The sequence below is a fragment of the Hylobates moloch genome, unplaced genomic scaffold, assembly GCF_009828535.3.
Source record: "Hylobates moloch isolate HMO894 unplaced genomic scaffold, HMol_V3 SCAFFOLD_2, whole genome shotgun sequence".
Taxonomy (NCBI): Eukaryota; Metazoa; Chordata; class Mammalia; order Primates; family Hylobatidae; genus Hylobates; species Hylobates moloch.
In genome coordinates this window covers 160077933-160096880 of record NW_026652277.1, presented here as the reverse complement: position 1 = coordinate 160096880, position 18948 = coordinate 160077933, and the positions used below count along the sequence as shown (strand labels likewise).

The 18948-nt window shown below is 37.9% G+C and overlaps 1 protein-coding gene across 1 annotated transcript in view; it reads right to left on the bottom strand.

The window, feature by feature from the left end:
* Positions 1-18948, bottom strand: part of ADGRG6 (adhesion G protein-coupled receptor G6) — a 142802-nt gene that overhangs the window by 12324 nt on the left and 111530 nt on the right. Inside the window, exons 19-22 of the mRNA XM_032160483.2 lie at positions 16032-16159; positions 15066-15334; positions 13761-13857; positions 11029-11312 (exon numbers count right to left, since the gene is read on the bottom strand). Of these exons, the coding sequence (XP_032016374.1) occupies positions 11029-11312; positions 13761-13857; positions 15066-15334; positions 16032-16159 (778 nt within the window). The remainder of the gene's footprint in view (positions 1-11028; positions 11313-13760; positions 13858-15065; positions 15335-16031; positions 16160-18948) is intronic.

Sequence of the window (18948 nt, the reverse complement as noted above, 5' to 3'; positions counted from 1 at the left end):
TGGCTGGGAAGTTCTAATTTAACAAAAGAAAAGCGCTAATAAATATCAATCAATTTCAATTATTTAGAAAGCAAACAAGCACCTTGTGAAGGTCCCTGTTCTCCAGGTTGGGGAGGAAGAGTTGGAGAGGGCACTGGCTGCACACTGTCCTGGCCTGTGCTAGGGCATTACAAATCTCAGAGTAAGGAAAGATTTTCTTCTATACTCAGAATCCCTCAGAGCAGGCTTTGCAGGCTGATCCTCCTTCCCAAGAAGCAGGGAATAGATATCATTCGGTCAGGATTTCATCGTCACACTCTACATGACTAAATCTCATTGCTTTTCAAAGCCTTTCTATACCTACCACATTCCCTAATCAGGTTGCCAATAGAGTCAATCCTTTCAATAAGCAAACACACTTTGTACTACCAGCACTTTGAATAAGCAAAAGTGTATAAATAATTTGAATTGGTTACTAGATTCTTTTAAGTTTTGAAGAGAGGGTGGCAGTTACAGAGCACAGTGGACTGAAGGAAGCCTGAGGTAAGGTAAATAGAGGCTACAGATGACGGAGGCTGCAGCTCTAGAGAAGGAAGTCCACATTGTCTCAGCTTACTCTATTTTCCTTTAACGGGGTCAGAATTTCCAGAATTTGTTCTTGGAGGTATTTTTGTCACGCAGCTAGAAATACTGTGTATTCTTAAACAATTGTTTAACAGAGTCACATTTTGAGCTGGAGGGGAATATAAACTTCAATGAAGGTCTTTTGTTCCTAGGCATTAATCCAGGTATTATTCATTAGAGGGCCTCACATTTAGCAAATGATTTTTAGTTCTGGGTAGAGGAAAAATTCCTGAATGCTGCTTCCCTTAATACTCTATTATTCTTTTGTAACACTTAGTAGTTTTTCTGTATGCTATATATCCTGGAAAAAACAGTCAGAGGTTGTGTCTGATGTTTTGAGGACATCAGAAAAGAACCAGGTCACAGATTCAGTTTCTTAGCCTTGTTGGGGTAGTAAAAGGTGAATTGAGAATCAAATGCTAATCACAGTCAGAGAGGATAAAGTTAAAGATAAGACTGACTTAATAAAATAATTTTTTAGATTGTATAGTGCTGCCCTATATCATAATTATATAGCATTAAATGACATTGTCTATTTTTAAGTAACCATTGTGGTCTGTAAATATACAGGCACTCAATAATTTTTGGAAACACTGGAGAGGAGAAGTCATTTAAATGTTCTACCTTCCACTATGAATTGTGATGCTATGGAACAAAATTACATAATAAGTGTAACAAATTAGAATTCTTAGGAATGAATATATTTTAAATTTTAAGGTATTGTATTTATAATATATATGGTGAAACCTATAATCTTGAGATACATTTCTATTTTAAATAAGAATAGGATTCTCATAATAGGTTATTTTACTATTTGTTGTAACTAGCCCTTTTCCCATGAATTTAAGTTAGTCTGGCAATAAACATTATACCAAAATTCCTCCAGGACAAAATATCCCTTTCAGAGTTCAGTAGTGGGCAGTGTGGCAGGCATCTGGATCTGTAACAGTGCACACAAGCAATATGGAAAGAAATTCTGAACACTTCAGGAAGGAGTAGTAGAAAATGACGCCAGAGAGGCAAGGGCACCTGGAGGCTAATGTGAGAAAACATGGCTATTCCCTCTTAAATTCTGAGGTTGAGGGTTTTTTAATTTTGTTTTTGTTTTTCCTCCATCTACTTACAGATCTCAGTGTCAGAAGCAGGACTAAAATCACAAACTTTAATAGAGTTCTATGTTGACAACCAAGAAAATCTGTTTGATTTCTCATTCCAATCTCTGCTTCTTTCTTTTGTTTTGAGATGGAATCTGGCTCTGTCGCTCAGGCTGGAGTGCAATGGTGCGATCTCGGCTCACTGCAACCTCTGCCTCCTGGGTTCAAGCAATTCTCCTACCTCAATCTCCTGAGTAGCTGGGATTTACAGGCACATGCCACCACCCCTGGCTAATTTTTGTATTTTTAGTAGAGGCGGGGCTTCACCATGTTTGCCAGGCTGGTCTCAAACTCCTGAGCTCGTGATCTGCTCACCTCAGCCTCCCAAAGTGCTGAGATTACATGCATGAGCCACCGCATCTGGCCTCTTTCTATCATTTTTTTCCCTTTGCTAATCTTCATACCACCTAGGAAGAATATGCTCTTTCAGCTTTCTGGAAAGAGCATTAAGATGTGACCGGGACCAGGATAATCAGGTTTTACTCTTCATAGTACTTGAAGCTTTATTTAACATTGCCCATAAAAGGTAGAAATAAAATGGCCCAAAAGATATATCACAAAAGGGAGCTCATGATAGACCTTTTTTGGTGCATTTTAGCCTGGAAAACTACCACTCTGGAGAATCCAAGCCAAAATTCCTTAGAATTAAGTTTCTTCAGCTTGATAACTGCCTTGATTCTTTGAGAATCCATTCCATGCTAGCACAATAAGGAAAAAAACCTTCACGCTTGTTAAATGAGCAGATTCCTAATCAGCTCCCTAAACTTTCATCCCATCCTTAGTCCTGCCTTCATTTCACTTCCATCTTTCACTAACCAGAGGTATATGCTTAGCTTTAAAAAAAAAACTGTAATTATGATTTGAAAATGTTTTAATTCTCAGTAAAATTTGCAATTTCCTCATTTAAAATAAATCACATTTTAATTGTAATGGAGAAAGGGTGTTGCAAGTAACACACAAGTGCTGAAAGTGGGCCTATGGGGTTTGTTAGGACAGAAAATGTATCAAATGCCAACTTGTCTAATACTCCTAGAGAAAGACTCTTATGGGCCAAGGCTGGCTCAGCAAATATAGTGAAGGAAGATGGTGAATAAGCAGCCAAGAAGGTTTTCAAAACTTGGAGTGAGAAACATTCTGAAAAATCTCAAGTAGTGAATTTAACTTTCGATATCTAATCCTTTCATCTACCAGAGAACACAATCAAGCAGCATGTTTGAAAAATAATAATACACCTATTTCTAAGTATTGGCATTATATTTACTGTAGACTGTATGGGGTTGTGTTTAACATTGGTCTTGTTAGAGCTATTTAACTATTCAGGGGGAAAAAGATACACTTAGATATTTAGGCTAGAAATTTGGCTCCCACATAGAACTCACTCCTTTTGCTTGTTTCAGGTAATGATCCATGGCTTTCTGGGGGCAAATGTAAAATCAGTAGCCAAAGGGATGTTCTCATATCTTTCTGGTTATCAAAAGTTAAAGAATTTCTAGAAAGAGTTTCCTTGGATACTACTATACAGTAAAATTCGAGGCAATGCATATTGTCATTTACTTGGTGCTCTAAAAAGTCCCTTTGAAGCATCTAGGTAGAGAGGGGGGAAACAGACAACCTTGGGTCCTCATCTCTTAGAGTTCTTCAACAGCTAAAGGCCACTGACACTTTCAGCAGAATTATCATCAATAAACTGGATAAATATTCTAAGTTGACTTTTTCTTCCCTTGAATAATAAATATCCAGAAATACAATTAAAGGGACAACTGCAGATATAGATAACTTCAGGGATGTGAGATGGCATTAGAGTGGGTAGTAATGACTGGTGTTTTAATCAGGTCATGAGCATAACATACTCTGGCAGGTTTTTTGTTTTCGATTTTCTTTTTTTTCCCCTGAGACAAGGTCTCACTCTCTCACCCAGGCTGGAGTATAGTAACATGATTATAAATCACTGTAACCTTGAACTTCTGGGCTCAAGCAATCGTTTTGCTTCAGCCTCCTGAGTAGCTAGGAATACAGGCACACCACCATACCTAATTTTTCTATTTTTATTTTTGTAAAGATGGGGTATCACCATGTTGCCCAGGATGGTCTTGAACTCCTGGTTTCAAGAAACCCTCCTGCCTTGGCCTCCCAAAGCACTGGTATTATAGGCGTGAGCCACTACACCTGATCAGTTCTGGAGTTTTGGTGGGAAAAATTGGTCAAGAACTAATTATAGCAGATATTTGAGAAGTGGCCACACACTCTAGGTATCACTGATTATTGACCAAATTAGTCTAGATGACCTCTGAGCATCCTTAGTAGCCTGTGTCCAAATCTTTAAACAGCTCCTGTTTTCAGTTGTCACACAGACACAGTCAGCTGGCTATGGGGCTGGGGATCTTCAAGGGTTTATGGCTCTCTCTGGAAACTTCTTAAATCCTCCTTTCATACCACTGAGGTATCCTTTAGAAAATTATTTCTCTGTGGCACAAAATGCCCTGCCAAAGAGTGAGTAATTTATTTCCTTGCAGCGTGTAATGTGTCAGCCAACCTGATGTTTCACTTGTGAGGGACTGAATTGGTGGGTCATCTCTTTACCTTGGCACCAATTCAATATGTGTATTATACATGTGATTATGTAACAGCTCAACTTTCATCAGGCTCCTAACCTCAGCCTCCAGTGGCAACACACACTTCATTGACATTTAGCATATTTCACCTCATACTTTGACTTAATTTTCTTAGTTTACCAATACTATAATAATAATATGCATTTCTCTAAATTACTTGTGCTGAATAAGGGTAAGAGATTAAACTATCCTCTACTCATTTAATGTATAGTTAGTAACAGCTCTTTTTTGAATGGAAGTAGAATATTCTCTGCTGCATAGCAATTTGTATGCCACAAAATTTTCTGTTTGTATTCTTTAGAAAAAATTAAAAATTTCAATACAGTGATATGCCTGTTTTATCCTGGAAAACAGCAAAAATAGCAAAAGCAGATAGATGTGTAATTCAACTATGTTAAGAGAAGGTACATTTATCTTTTAATTTTTGCAGGAAAAAATCAACAAAATGTTTACTCTGTAACAATCAAATTAAGTAGGTGATATGGTTTGGCTCTGTGTCCCCACCCAAATCTCATCTTGAATTGTAATCCCCATAATCCCCAAATGTCAATGGAGGGACCTGATGGGAGGTGACTGGATCATGGGGATGGTTCCCCCACATTGTTCTTGTGATAGTGAGTGAGTTCTCATGAGATTTAATGGTTTTATAAGTGTTTGGCAGTTCCTCCTTCACATGCTCTCTCTTGCCTGCCGCCATGTAAGATGTGCCTGCTCCCCCTTCTGCCATGATTGTAAGTTTCCTGAGGCCTCCCCAGCCATGTGGAACTGTGAGTCAATTAAACCTCTTTCCTTTATAAATTACCCAGTCTCAAGGAAGTTCTTTCTAGCAGTGTGAAAACTAATACTGTTGGTAAAATTAAAAGATCAAAGCATTATCCTGTGGATAATTAGAAAATAATAAATTTGGTTTCAGCCTTGATTCAATTCATGATGTCATTTGCTTATTTAAGTAGGTAAAATTTTTATAATCAGATAGTAACAATTTTCTGATACCCATTTAACATAATTTTTGGCAATTAAATTATACAATTGTAAGTGTATATAAAAATAAAAATACATGCTATAAATAAAAATATAAAACATACAAATAAAAAATAAAATAAAGCATATATAAAATTTTATATATAGACTCTTCAAATTTATGTGAGTACCCATATAATTACACATGTATATGTGTTTATAAACACATACCCCTTCATATATTTCCAAAAATCCTGAAAGATTAAATGGAGTTTTTAACATGCTTGAGCCAAAGTTTTGAAGAAATAAACAAATGTGACAAGAAATCTATCAAAAGTTATTCCTTGGACGTATATGGCCTGATATGGTTTGGCTGTGTCCCCACCCAAATCTCATCTTGAACTGTAACTCCCACAATTCTCACACATCGTGGGAGGAACCCAGTAGGAGGTGATTGAATTATAGGCGCAGGTTTTTCCTGGGCTGTTCTCATGATAGTGAATGAGTCTCACAAGACCTGATGATTTTAAAAATGGGAGTTTTTCTTTACAAGCTCTCTCGTTGCCTGCTGCCATCCACATAAGATGTCACTTGTTCCTTCTTGCCCTCTGCCCTGATTGTGAGGCTTCCCAGTCACATGGAACTGTAAGTGCAATTAAACCTCTTTCTTTTATAAATGGCCCACTTTTGGGTATGTGTTTTTCAGCAGTGTGAAAACAGACTAATACAGTAAATTGGTACCAGAAGTATGGTGCTGCTGAAGATACCCAAAAATGTGGAAGCAACTTTGGAACCGGGTAACAGGCAGAGGTTGGAACAGTTTGGAGGGCTCAGAAGAAGACAGGAAAATGTGGGAAAGTTTGAAACTTCCTAGAGACTTACTTAATGGCTTTGACAAAATGTTGATAGTGATATGGACAATAAGGTTGAGGCTGAGGTGGTCTCAGATGGAGATGAGGAACTTGTTGAGAACTGGGGCAAAGGTGACTCTTGTTGTGTTTTAGCAAAGAGTCTGGTGGCATTTTGCTCCCACCCTAGAGATTTCTGGAACTTTGAACTTGAGAGAGATGATTTAGGGTATCTGGCAGAAGAAATTTCTAAGCAGCAAAACATTCAACAGGTGACCTGAGTGCTGTTAAAACCATTCAGTTTCAAAAGGGAAACAGCATAAAAGTTTGGAAAATTTGCAGCCTGACAATGCTATAGAAAATATAATGCCATTTTCTGAGGTGAAATTCAAGCCAGCTGCAGAAATTTGCATAAGTAATGAGTAGTCAAATGTTAAACATCAAGACAATGGTGAAAATGTCTCCAGACCATGTCAGAGATCTTTGCAGCAGCCCTTCCCATCACAGGCCTGGAGGCCTAGGAGGAAAAAGTGGTTTTGTGGGCCAGGCTCAGGCTCCCCATGCTGTGTACAGTCTAGGGACTTGGTGACCTGTGTCCCAGCTGATCCAGCCACCACTAAAAGAGTCCAAGGTACAGCTCAGGCTGTTGCTTCAGCGGGTGGAAGCCCCAAGCCTTGGCAGCTTCCATGTGGTGTTGAGCCTGTGGGTGCACAGAAGTCAAGAATTGAGGTTTGGGAACCTCTGCCTAGATTTCAGAGGATGAAACACTTGGATACCCAGGCAAAAGTTTGCTGCAGAGGTGAGGCCCTCATGGAGAACCTCTGCTAGGGCAGTACAGAGGGAAATGTGGGGTCTGGGCCCCACACAGAGTCCCTACTAGGGTGCCACCTAGTGGAGCTGTGAGAAGAGGGCCACCATCTTCCAGATCCCAGAATGGTAGATCCACCAACAGCTTGCACTGTATGCCTGGAAAAGTCACAGACACTCAATGTCAGCCTGTGAAAGCAGCTGTGAGGGAGGCTATACCCTGCAAAGCCACAAGGATGGAGCTGCCCAAGACCATGGAAACCCACCTCTTGCATCAGTGTGACCCAGATGTGAGATATGGAGTCGAAGGAGATGATTTTGGAACCTTAAGATTTGACTGCCCTGCTGGATTTCGGACTTGCATTGGGCCTGTAGCCCCTTTATTCTGGCCAATTTCTGCCATTGGAATGGCAGTATTTACTCAATGCCTGTACCCCCCATTGTATCTAGGAAGTAATTAACTTGCTTTTGATTTTTCAGGCTCATAGGTGGAAAGGACTTGCCTTGTCTCAGACGAGATGTAGGACTGTGGACTTTGAGTTAATGCTGAAATGAGTTAAGACTTTGGGGGACTGTTGGGAAGGCATGACTGGTTTTGAAATGTGAGGACATGAGATCTGGGAGGGGCCAGGGGTGGAATAATATGGTTTGGCTGTGTTCCCACCCAAATCTCATCTTGAATTGTAACTCCCACAATTCCCACGCATCATGGGAGGAACCCAGTGGGAGGTGATTGAATTATGGGGGCAAGTCTTTCCTGGGCTGTTCTCGTGATAGTAAATGAATCTCACAAGATCTAATGCATTTAAAAATTGGAGTTTTTCTGCACAAACTCTCTCTTTGCCTACCGCCATCTACATAGGATGTGATTTGCTCCTCCTTGCTTCCTGCCATGATTGTGAGGCTTCCCCTGCCACGTGGAACTGTAAGTCCAATTAAAGCTCTTTGTTTTGAAAATTGCCCAGTCTCAGGTATATGTTTATCAGCAGTGTGAAAACGAACTGATACATGCCCTGACACCACAGCAGACCCAGCTCAAACACATGCTCCCACACATCCCGCCTCCACAACATTACATGGTGACCCTGATGATTTTAAGGTGTTCCCCTGCAAGCTGAATCTAAGATGGACTAAAATATGTTTAGCATAGTTTTAGCTTTCAGGATGTTGCTTGCATTCTAAAGCTTTAGCCATTGTTAAATATTATAATGATAGGCATCCATTAACTATAATATTGTATTAACAAGAAGACTCCTTACTCTAATCATTCTAGAAAAGTAAGAGTTTAATGAGCAAATCAATGATGAGTATTTTGTAGCAGCATGCTTCTTAAATTTCCCTTGGTTCTGTGCGCATCTCTCTAGCTCTCCCATCCCCACCACAGTCTAAAATACTGGACCAGCTTTTCCCCAAACGCTGTGAGAGTCTCCTCCTACCTGCTCTCCCTACAGACACTACTGGGCAGCTCTAATCCATTCACCACATTATGTCCAGCTTTATCTTTACAAAGTGCACATCCAATCATGTCACTCCACATGTCACTCTACCTTTCAAAGACTTCCTATTGTGTTTATAAAGATTGAAATACAGAGCCTTCTGGTCTAGTCCTTGCCTCTCTGTTGTGCCTCTCTGCTTTGTCACTATCCTGCACTTTTGTTGTTCTCAGGATATATGAGTTTTCTTTTAATACCTTGAATACGCACTGTAATAATCAACTATAGCAAATTTTTTGCACATGAAATGCCCACTATCTCAAATACTATTCTTCCTACTCTTACTCCCATCTTTCACCTAGTTAATTCCTATCGAGCCTCCTGATTTCAGCTTAGATATCATGTTTTTTTGTAACACATTCTCAACGTCACAAGGTAATTTTTATAGAGCAATATATTTAATTAACCTGTCTCCCCTACTAGAATATAAATTCCATGAGGCACAGGGACCACATCATGATTTTTGCTGGAATGACAAATATCAAAAAGAGAAAAAATTAGATATAATGTAGTTTGCCTCCTTACTACCTGAGTTCATTTTGCATTCACTGAATCATTTCTTTAAGCTGTGTAAATTCTACATGCTTCTTTTAACAAAGCATATACTGCTAACAACAAAGCCTCTCTTGGAAGGTTCTGAAAATGACTCAACAATAAAAACCATTAAGTATATTTCCATAGCATCCTAAGTTTTGGCACAAGCCTGAGCAGCAAGCAATTGTTGGTAGACTCATGTGCTCTGTATCACTGCCTTTTAATTTAAATTTTCTTTTTGGGAGGTGTTTTAATATAATTAAATGTGCTGAAATCTGTTCTGAATTTATATGATTTAAAATTAGTTTTAAAAGTCAGTGATTTATGAAGAACACTGAGTTGATGATGGTTTACAACATTTTTCCCTCCTGACAGGGGACCCATGCTGGGAAAAATAAAACATCCCAATTCTCATTAATGGAAACAGAGCTGAACAGACAACTGTAGCTGTTGAAGGTTACTGAAACTGCCAGGAAATTCTAAAAGCAAAACCAAGGCTGGGCTGGCAGATCAATGTGCCTTTTATGTACAATCCTGAAATATAAAACCATGGAATTTCTAATGTTAGTGGATACTTTTGTCAATATTTATTTAGGCACTTTTATGTTTTATATTATAGAAGAGATTAAATAGAGGAATACTCACTTTATAAAGCTAGATCCCAATAAAGATGTATTTATATGCTACATACTCATTTTCCAATTTTTTGGAGTTGCACTTGAGGCTTATTATTCTATGAACTAAAGATAAAGAGCCTACATATTTCCTTTGTTACAAGACAATGAACCCGAATAAAATTTGCTGAACTAGTTAATACAAATTTATGCCAGAGGCATCTCAGATTGGATTAGGCCATCCCCAAAGCCTCTTTCTCCATCTAACAATCCATTAGTTTACCAATCATTAAGCACGTACCATGTGATAATATTTTTTTTGCACTTCACAAGCTAGTGGAAGAGCATGGAAGATAAGCAGTAACCAACTCTCCCCTGCAGATAAGTACAGGCTTTCTTAAAACACACCTGCAGGGAGTACCCACCTTGGCACCTCATTTGGTGAGTAATACAAATCTGCTTTCCACCCCAGCTCAGATATATTCAGCAATTTCTTCCCCAGACATCTACAACTGCAAGACCAATAGCTTCAGTTAAGCCATTTGCACTGCTCTACTCAGAAACATTCCAAGCATTCTAATTTCTTTTGGAGTGTTGGCCTCATGGTGCTTCTGCACATTAAGGTGTTTCATCAACAGTACAGGGTATATTCAAAATCTTAAAGAATGCCATTTAATGATCTAAAAAGACAATTTATATTCACTTAAGCTTAAAAGTTAAATTTATTATAGAGTATACTATGGTATGTATTATGGATTAAGATGTATGACTGCAAGCTCTTTGAAGGAAGCCTGGTATTTTTATGCAAAGCAGACCACTGACAAATGTTCATTCAATTGTTGAACTAACTGTGAAAAGTTCAATATATCTCATAAAAAGATAAAAGTTTCTGAACTAGAGTGTTGGTATTTATTCTGAAATCAAAGGAGCCAAAAAATCAAGGCAAACTGCTACTGTTCTTACACAGACTCTAAAAATTCTTCTGGCATCAGTGGTAAAACTACAGGGGACAGGATCTATGAAGAGCACCAACATTCAGCAAAACTGTGAAGAAGGTAACTTGTCTGTGCATCCCTTTAAACTCCCCACTCGGTTCTCAGCTAGATACTTCCCTTGTTCCATATTCACTCATGAAATAATAAGCATTTATGGAGTACCTACTATCTGCCAGGTACAGTGTTCTAGGTGCTTGGGATATATCACTGATAAAAAGGCAAAACTAACATTCTATCTCATTTATCTATTCAAGACCCTTTTAACAAGTGACCACACTGCACATGGAACTATATTCAGCACTTGAAATAGTGACACAGAAACTTAACACGGCATCTGTCCAAAAGTGAAGCTGCTTGCAAAAAGCCAAAATTAGAAAGCAGAGACTATTCATGTACAATTTATCTTACCTTGTAATGAATTGAAGATGGAGAAGAGGTACATGAAGGGGATATTTAAGGGTCCCCAGGCAAAGAATGCAAAACCCCATGTCATGCCCAACAGAAAGGTCAAGCTAACCACACTGCGCAGGTTCCTTAACACTTCTTCTCTCAGGGTCCGGTTGCTTCTCTTGCCATTCCTCCCACAGATCTGCACCATTACCACAATGAACATGGCAATGTTCAGAAAGAACATGACTCCAAAATACCCAGCACAGGTCACATAAAATATGACTGGATCTTGAATCCAACAGCTTAAAAAAGAAGAAATGAGAAAGAAAAAAAGATGTATTACCATGTCCTGTTTACCTAAGACTTTTCTCAGCTTAGTTTGGGCTACTGCAGATTTTCCTCTCAAATGTCTTTAGAAAGCCACTTTACTTCCTTGGACCTCAGTTTCTTCTTCAATCTCGTCATAGGTCTTTTGTTCATTTGTTTTTGGATGGCCATTGTCTTAATATCTAGGTAAGCCAATATTACAAAGAAGACAAGGTTGCTTCCTGAATTCTGAGTTGATATGAAAACACTCTTGGTTGACTCGCTCCAAGCCATGTCTAACCTCCTTTTCTTTTGGGTGCCTGTACACTGAGAATGGGAAATTTAAAAACTAATTTTGGTCTCCTTTGTATTTAAGGAGTGGCTGTATGATATCGTTTTATAAAGTGATATGGAAGTAGAAGTCTGCCGAAGGATTTTTGGGAGAGCTATTACTGGTAGACTCAACTGGCAAGGCCTTTATTCCTTCTTCCTGCTTCAAACGTGCAAGTGACCTGTGGAGCTGCAGCCAGCATCTTCTGTCCAATGACAGAGAGGTCAAGCCTGCTGCAGAATTGTTGGCCCTGACATTTTTTAGCCACGAAATCAATGCCAGTGATTGCCACTACCATGTTTCTTGTCATGTGCAAAGAGTAAACTCCTACTCACTTAAGTCACAACTAGTTGTGAGTTTGTTACTGTGGTAAAATAATTACTACTAATATCATTGCTGTAGATGAGGCAAGACCTTATTATAATTGATTAATATACAGATACTTGTCATGCACAATTACGTAGCTTACAATGATTACAAAATATCCCAGTGAGATGGAGAAGATACTTGATACTTAGAATATACAGATTGGATAGTAGATGAAAAAAATTTTTAAACTGTACTATATGCAAAGTTGTCAAATAATATAATTTGTAGATGTCCTCGTGCCTAATCAATGCTATGGAAATTCTTAAGACATCTCGAAAATTGAATAAATGATTTAAAGCAATTAAATTCATCTTGAAATTCTAGCACAAACTGTTATTATTCTGGGCCATATCTTCCATATTGGAACATAACCTCCACAAAGGCAAAAGCTGTCCTGCACATCTTTGAATTCTAGAAACTAACGTGATTCTGGCATACAGTAAATTATCAATAAATGAAATTTCCTTATGGTATAGCAGTTTACTAAATGGTACTTTAAAGTTCTGTATGAGTTGATGAACATATTTCTAAAATTCTCTTATTTAGAAATTATTTATTGATTTCTACTTTTAATGTATGTTGTTATAAATGTCCCTGGAATAATATTGCTTGTCCCTAGAGCTAACATTTCTTTTACACATAGAAGTTCTTCTAAAATTCTGGAATTCCTGACCTAGCCCCATTATTTTTCCCTAGTTCTTGTGGGGTCTTTTGAGTGCCACTTTACCAATATAAGAGAAGGGAAGACTGTGAAGAAATGGGACAGAGATTGGATAAGTGATTGGATGTAAGTGGGTTTTTTTTTTGTTTTTGTTTTTGTTTTTAAGACGGAGTCTCACTCTGTTGCCCAGGCTGGAGTGTATGGCGCAATCTTGGCTCACTGCAACTTCTGCCTCCCGGATTCAAATGATTCTCCTGCCTCAGCCTCCCGAGTAGTAGCTGGGATTATACTTGTACACCACCATGCCCAGCTAATTTTTGTATTTTTAATACAGATAGAGTTTCGCCATGTTGGCCAGGCTGGTCTCAAACTTCTGACCTCAGGTGATATACCCAGCTCGGCCTCCTAAAGCACTGGGATTATAGGTGTAAGCCACTGAGCCCAGCCGATGTAAATGTTATCCATCCATGAGATATGCATAGATATGTGGCATCATGGGTCCCATTTCAGAAATAGCCTCTTTATTCATTCAGTAATTTTTTCAATCAACATATATTTATTGAGTACCCATGGTGGATTAATAAAATATGAGATCAGTAACTGCCCAAACTGAACAATATAAAACCCTTAATCTCAATGATCTCACAATCTGAAGAGAACTTTCGAAATTGTTTAAGAACTTGCTGATTTCTCCATTCTCTAAATTTCTACATAACACTCCCATTGGCAATGAATCATTCACTCTCTGTCTGATACTGCTATTTAACTCTCTTGAAGATGTGGGTGGGTTTGAGGAGGTGAGAGTGTTATGAAATGTTCTGAAATAGAATGGGTCTTCTGAGGCTAAAAAACTGTCTTAGGCATTTTCTCAATTCCTCCATATGACAGAGTACAATATTAATATGAAAAAGTGTCTCAAACATTTCAGGGCATTCAACTGAATCTGTGGTGTAGCAGAGACTTTGGCAGTCATGCGAATAAACATCAACCTTTTAAAATGAAAGCCTTGCTATTGGCATGGAAATTAATGCTAAACTTCAGGAAACAAAGGGTATCTACTCATCACAAAAAGTTATTACTTACAATTCATCACCTTTTTCTTTCCCATAACTTTCTTTTCCATAGACTTCATTTTTGTTTCTGCTCGCTAGAACAATTGACACCACTAAGGCAGGCAAACCTGTTACAAAAACACCATGACACGAACTCTTTTGAAGCATCTGAAACTGCTTCATAAGACTGCTAATGAAATGTAAAGAAAAGAAATGAAAAGAAGAGAAATGCAAGCAAGCCAACATTCCGTATCCCGGATTCAAACTTCTTAGAAATGGCAACTTGGTTAACAACAAAATCCCCTCCTTGGGGTTCAATGTCCAACTCTAACTGGCAACAATCCAAACCTACTCTTAAATGATAGATATTTAAATAAAATTCTGTTTGCTTAGTGGGACTTATTGGAAAACTAAACCTGATTTGTATCAAATCTAGCACTAGTGAATGTGGTTTCATTAATGAAGCCTTGTTAGACTGGCAGAGTTTAGGCATACAAGGTCATTACAGCCTATTTTGCCTCCTTTTATATAAAGAAAACTCTTTAGAAAAAGTGGAGGAAAAGCAAGGGGGCTATAAAGTCTTCGTAGCCTTCTCTCTCCAGAGATTGAATAAAGTATTTCCATGTATATTTCAGTGGGGAAATGCTATGGCAGGCATCCCAGGTCTCTGAAGAGTGTGCTTATTGCCTCCTGAAGTGGTTTTGAAGGTCTTGAAAATATCTCTCACTTTTATATTTCCATCTGAAACAGATCTGTGAGAAAGCTCTAAAATGCCTGGCTCAATATGAAACCTGAAAAACAAGGGAGCACAACAGAAGATCTCAAACAAGTTAATACAACCACCTATGTCTGACTGAGGACTCATGTTATTACAAAAAGTTCAAGGCAATAATCCTATAAGTATTCTGGTTGCACACACAAGAATAACATTCTTTCTCTGGTTTCCAAGACATAGGCATGTGTCTGGGGATGAGTGTAACTAGCCGTCTGAGCTGGCCTTTGTATTTTAAAGCATCATGGAAAAGACACCACTGTCTGCCAGCTGCTTCTTCAGACTTGGGTGGGCTGGCTCTGGGCTCAGGAAATAAGTTTGTGGTGACTCAGGGAGTGAGGGCTTTTCCTTTACTCCTGTATATAGTGAGTGCTGTTGATGAGTTTTAAAAAATAAAGTTGTGAAGATGTCCCTTTCTTAGGCTATGTATATCTAATCCATGCCATTCACAATTTTGAGGTTCCTCTTAATGGTACTATTTTTTTTAAATAAGATTTTTTCCTATGAGAATCTGGCAATTTTCATGAGGGAAAAACAAAACCAAAAAAATTTTAAGAGGCTTACCCCAGCCAATGATGCAGAATTTTAGAATGTATCGGCGAATGTAAGTGTTAAATACTTTAACTAGAGCAATGTACATGTGAATTGCTTCTAGCCCCATCCAGGTAAAGGTTGCCAGAAGGAAGAAATGCAACAGGACTGCAACAGCAATGCAAAATCCATCCACATTGAAGGAGGTGATCCAGCCATCTAGGAGGAAGAGGAGATTCAGGAACAGCAGGGCTGTGCTCAGGTTCATCAAGATTTTGGAGGGATAATCCCTTCGCAATTTCCTAAAAGATGAAAAAAGGAATCTATGAGAGAACTAATACCGTATATCAATCTTTTAAGTACAGGCCTGTATAAATTCGTATCTTCTACAACCCTGCAATAAGATAGGTAGCACCACCTTTCTGATGTGGTTCTGCTAAAAGGAGGGGCTAAGGATATTTATGAGTATTTGGCAAGTTATAAAGACTTTAAAAATATTAATTTACTTCAAAATTATTTCCAATTGTTTATACAATTCCCAGTTGGGTTTCAACAGAATTTTTTTTTAATACAGGAAAAAATCTAGAGTTGTAAGAATGACATTTTTCTTAAAAAATAATTTCCCTAAATTATTTGAACCTTTTTGATTTTTAATGAGTTAGGGATCTTAAAAAAATTGTTTCAGGACTAATTTTATAAGATTATAAAACAAACATTTTCATGTTTTACAATACAGAAAGCACCTTATATAATTTTTACTTACTTAAATGTTAATCATTTCTAACAGGTTTGAATGCCTTTTATAAATAGAAATACAGCAATTATAAATTAAAATTCTATAGCTGGAAAATTCATGTTGCATAATATATTTTATGAGAAACATGAACATTAACGTTGAACCACCCTACAGTGTATAAATGTTTTTCAAAGCCGAGGCAATTTTCTTATTCACATTTGGAACAGTTAGCAATGGGTTTGGCAGATTAAAAATATACTTACTCAAAAGCAACATATGTCAGGAGAGTTGCTGCTGAAAAAATAGCAGATATTCCACACCCAATATAGCTGATGAAAGTGAGGACTTTAGTGTTTCTTGCATCTAACTGTGAGGCACTTCTTGGAAGGTCCTACATAAAACATGGGAAGCAGCTGTAAGAATCTCTCTTCTCATGAGAATCGTTCTCTGTTTCACTAGAAAGTTCACTGTTAACATTAGAGCAGCTTACTCTCAGGGGCTAAAACCAACAGCGTAAATCAATATTAAAATTTCCATTTATTATATTATTTTCAATCAATAAATAAAAGAAAAAAATGCAGCATTACTTCTGAAAGTCGTTACACATTGTTTTTCATCATTACCTTCTTTCCCAAGCTTTCTGCACTCCAGTATAACCTGAAGATCAAAACCACCAGGACCCTCAACAGAAACTGGAGAGGAGATGGTTGCCTTGCATAATAAACCATCAGGCCCATTCCTAACAGTTGCAGGGCTGGGGGCACCAGTTCAAATGGAGACCACAGTAGTCTATATGGCCAAACCCTCAAGCCTTTAGGTTCCTTGCCAGGTAGCAAGGAGCTCAGCCAGAGGCTGGTGCTGGTGCTGTGACTGCCAAGCTCTAAGGGTGATGTGGAGGCTCCTAACCCTGGTCATTTCAATGCTTGGTATGTATGAGGTGGGACAGTCTTTATTTTCATAATTGAGATGCCACTAAGACTTTTGGGGGTCATAGACTTTTTTATTCCTATAGTACCGAAAGGATACAATTTAAATTATTCAGGGCTGTTGTGGAGTGGAAAGAAGTAAATACTTTCCAGTGTATTAATATAAAGTATTAATTTCAATGTGCTAAGGGAGACTTACAAAGTCTGGACTTGGTAGAAAAATCTTTCTTTTCTTCCTTAAATGGGGGACTGGGATAGGAATAAATCTTGAGGTAAGACCAATCACTCAATCCTGGTTGGAGGAGAAAGTTACCTCCATTATGTAGATGTTCAAAAATGAAGTGTTCTTAGAGAAGGGATGTATTAAATATCTAGTGTAAACTTTTAGGTTTTAAATTATGGAGAAAATGTTTATGATTTTTCCTTGTATATGTAAATTGTCTTTAATTGTCACCAAAATGCCAATAAAATCTGCTACTCACACACAGGTCTTGAGTAAGTTGTGTGTGTGTGTGTGTGTGTGTGATAAAGAAATGTGGGTTAGTTTCAGGTTTCACTGATGCAGTAAAGAACAGGTACAGTATCTCTGCAACATCAAGAAATGCACAAAGTGATGGAATTCAGCAGAAGCAGAGGCTCAGAGTCTGAGGGGGCTTCCCCTATCTTCTTACCCCGGGAATCCCTTAAAACACTGGGAGAACACGGGGCACCCAGGGTACATGGGATGGGGTTTGAGTTGGTGCCACTTGACTCACAGATAGGCTACCTCAACCAGTGATTCATCAGCCCAGAGAGATGAATCACGGTTTTGAGAGTGATGTGTCACAAATTCTTGAAAAACCTATGACTTGCAAATCACAATTAAATCCAGAATTTCAAATAGAAACTAAATAAGGCCGTTTACTGATTTGTTTACAGATTTATACACAATTTTGTGTTGTTTTGTTCTTTAGAGAATGAAAATATGAAAACTTTTATGATATAGCCAATATGAAAGTGTGCTAATCTTCACGAAAGCCAGTTTTAGTACAAAGAAATGTAGCAGAAGACATTAAATTCTTAAAATATTTGTAGACCAGAAGATATAATTATAGGTATGAGGTGCATTGCTTTAGCATCTCATATGGTGAATTGGTGAATGTGTCATGGGACGATGCAGACTCTGGGAATATCTTATACCAGTGAATAAAGAGTTTCTAAGTCAAGACAAACTCTTAACAAAATCTTGGTGGTCTGGAAAGACTGAAAAGATAAGAGAGCATCACCAAAAAGGATACACTCTGAAAAGATTTTCTACCAGCAATTTTTAATATTACAAAAACAGACAAGGTAGAAAATGGAAAGACAGCATGAATGATGCTTATCTTTACATATATACATACACATAAAATACCATTCAATCAGATAGCAGCAGAAAAAATAATACGTAATTACAAACTGATAATAAAATTTAGACAATATATGAAGGAACTGGCCATATGAAGTTGTGGGCAGGCAAACTCTGGCTGCATATAAATCATCTCTGAAGAGTAAATTTTGTTACTGTTATCTATTTATTTAATATTAGACTTACAACATGCACATAGTTGAAATATTTAAATGAATTAAGCTAAAGCTTACATACCTGAATGAGTAATCATGAAAAATAAGTGTTCTTTGAAAGAATGCCTGCTATCACTTTTGCAAAAAAGAGAACATGGAAGGAAACTGAATTTTCTTTTATAATTACTTAAGGAAAACATGCAAGAGTTAATTGTTCATTTTCATGCTTTGGCAGCAAAAGCAAAATATTTGTATTTTAGATAGTTAAAAAGGTGTCTTCTATGATTTATCACCTTTTTAAATGACTTGTTCTTATTCCACAGAGCATTTATGTACTTGATTGTCAGGAAAATTACAACTTGCAGGGTTGCCATATGACAATGGCCATTTACATAGGCTGAGTAGATTCGTGAGCCAAATACTACATCCCACAGATCCTCACGGCTTCCTCCCAGTCCCCACAGGAAGAAGGGTGCAAGATTTAAAGGCGGGAATAAACAAAACCTGACGTCTGTGATTCTAATTTGAAAAGCTTTATTGCCTCAGTGCTCACATTACTCCTAACTCCTATTAAAAAACAAATGTGGTTTGGTCCCTTTATGAAAACCAAACAGAAACAAAGGCTGTGCTACAACCCAGAGCGTACCCTGGAGACCAGAAAAGTGTTTGCAAAATCACAGGTATACTGGATAAAAGGGAAAGGTTTAAATCT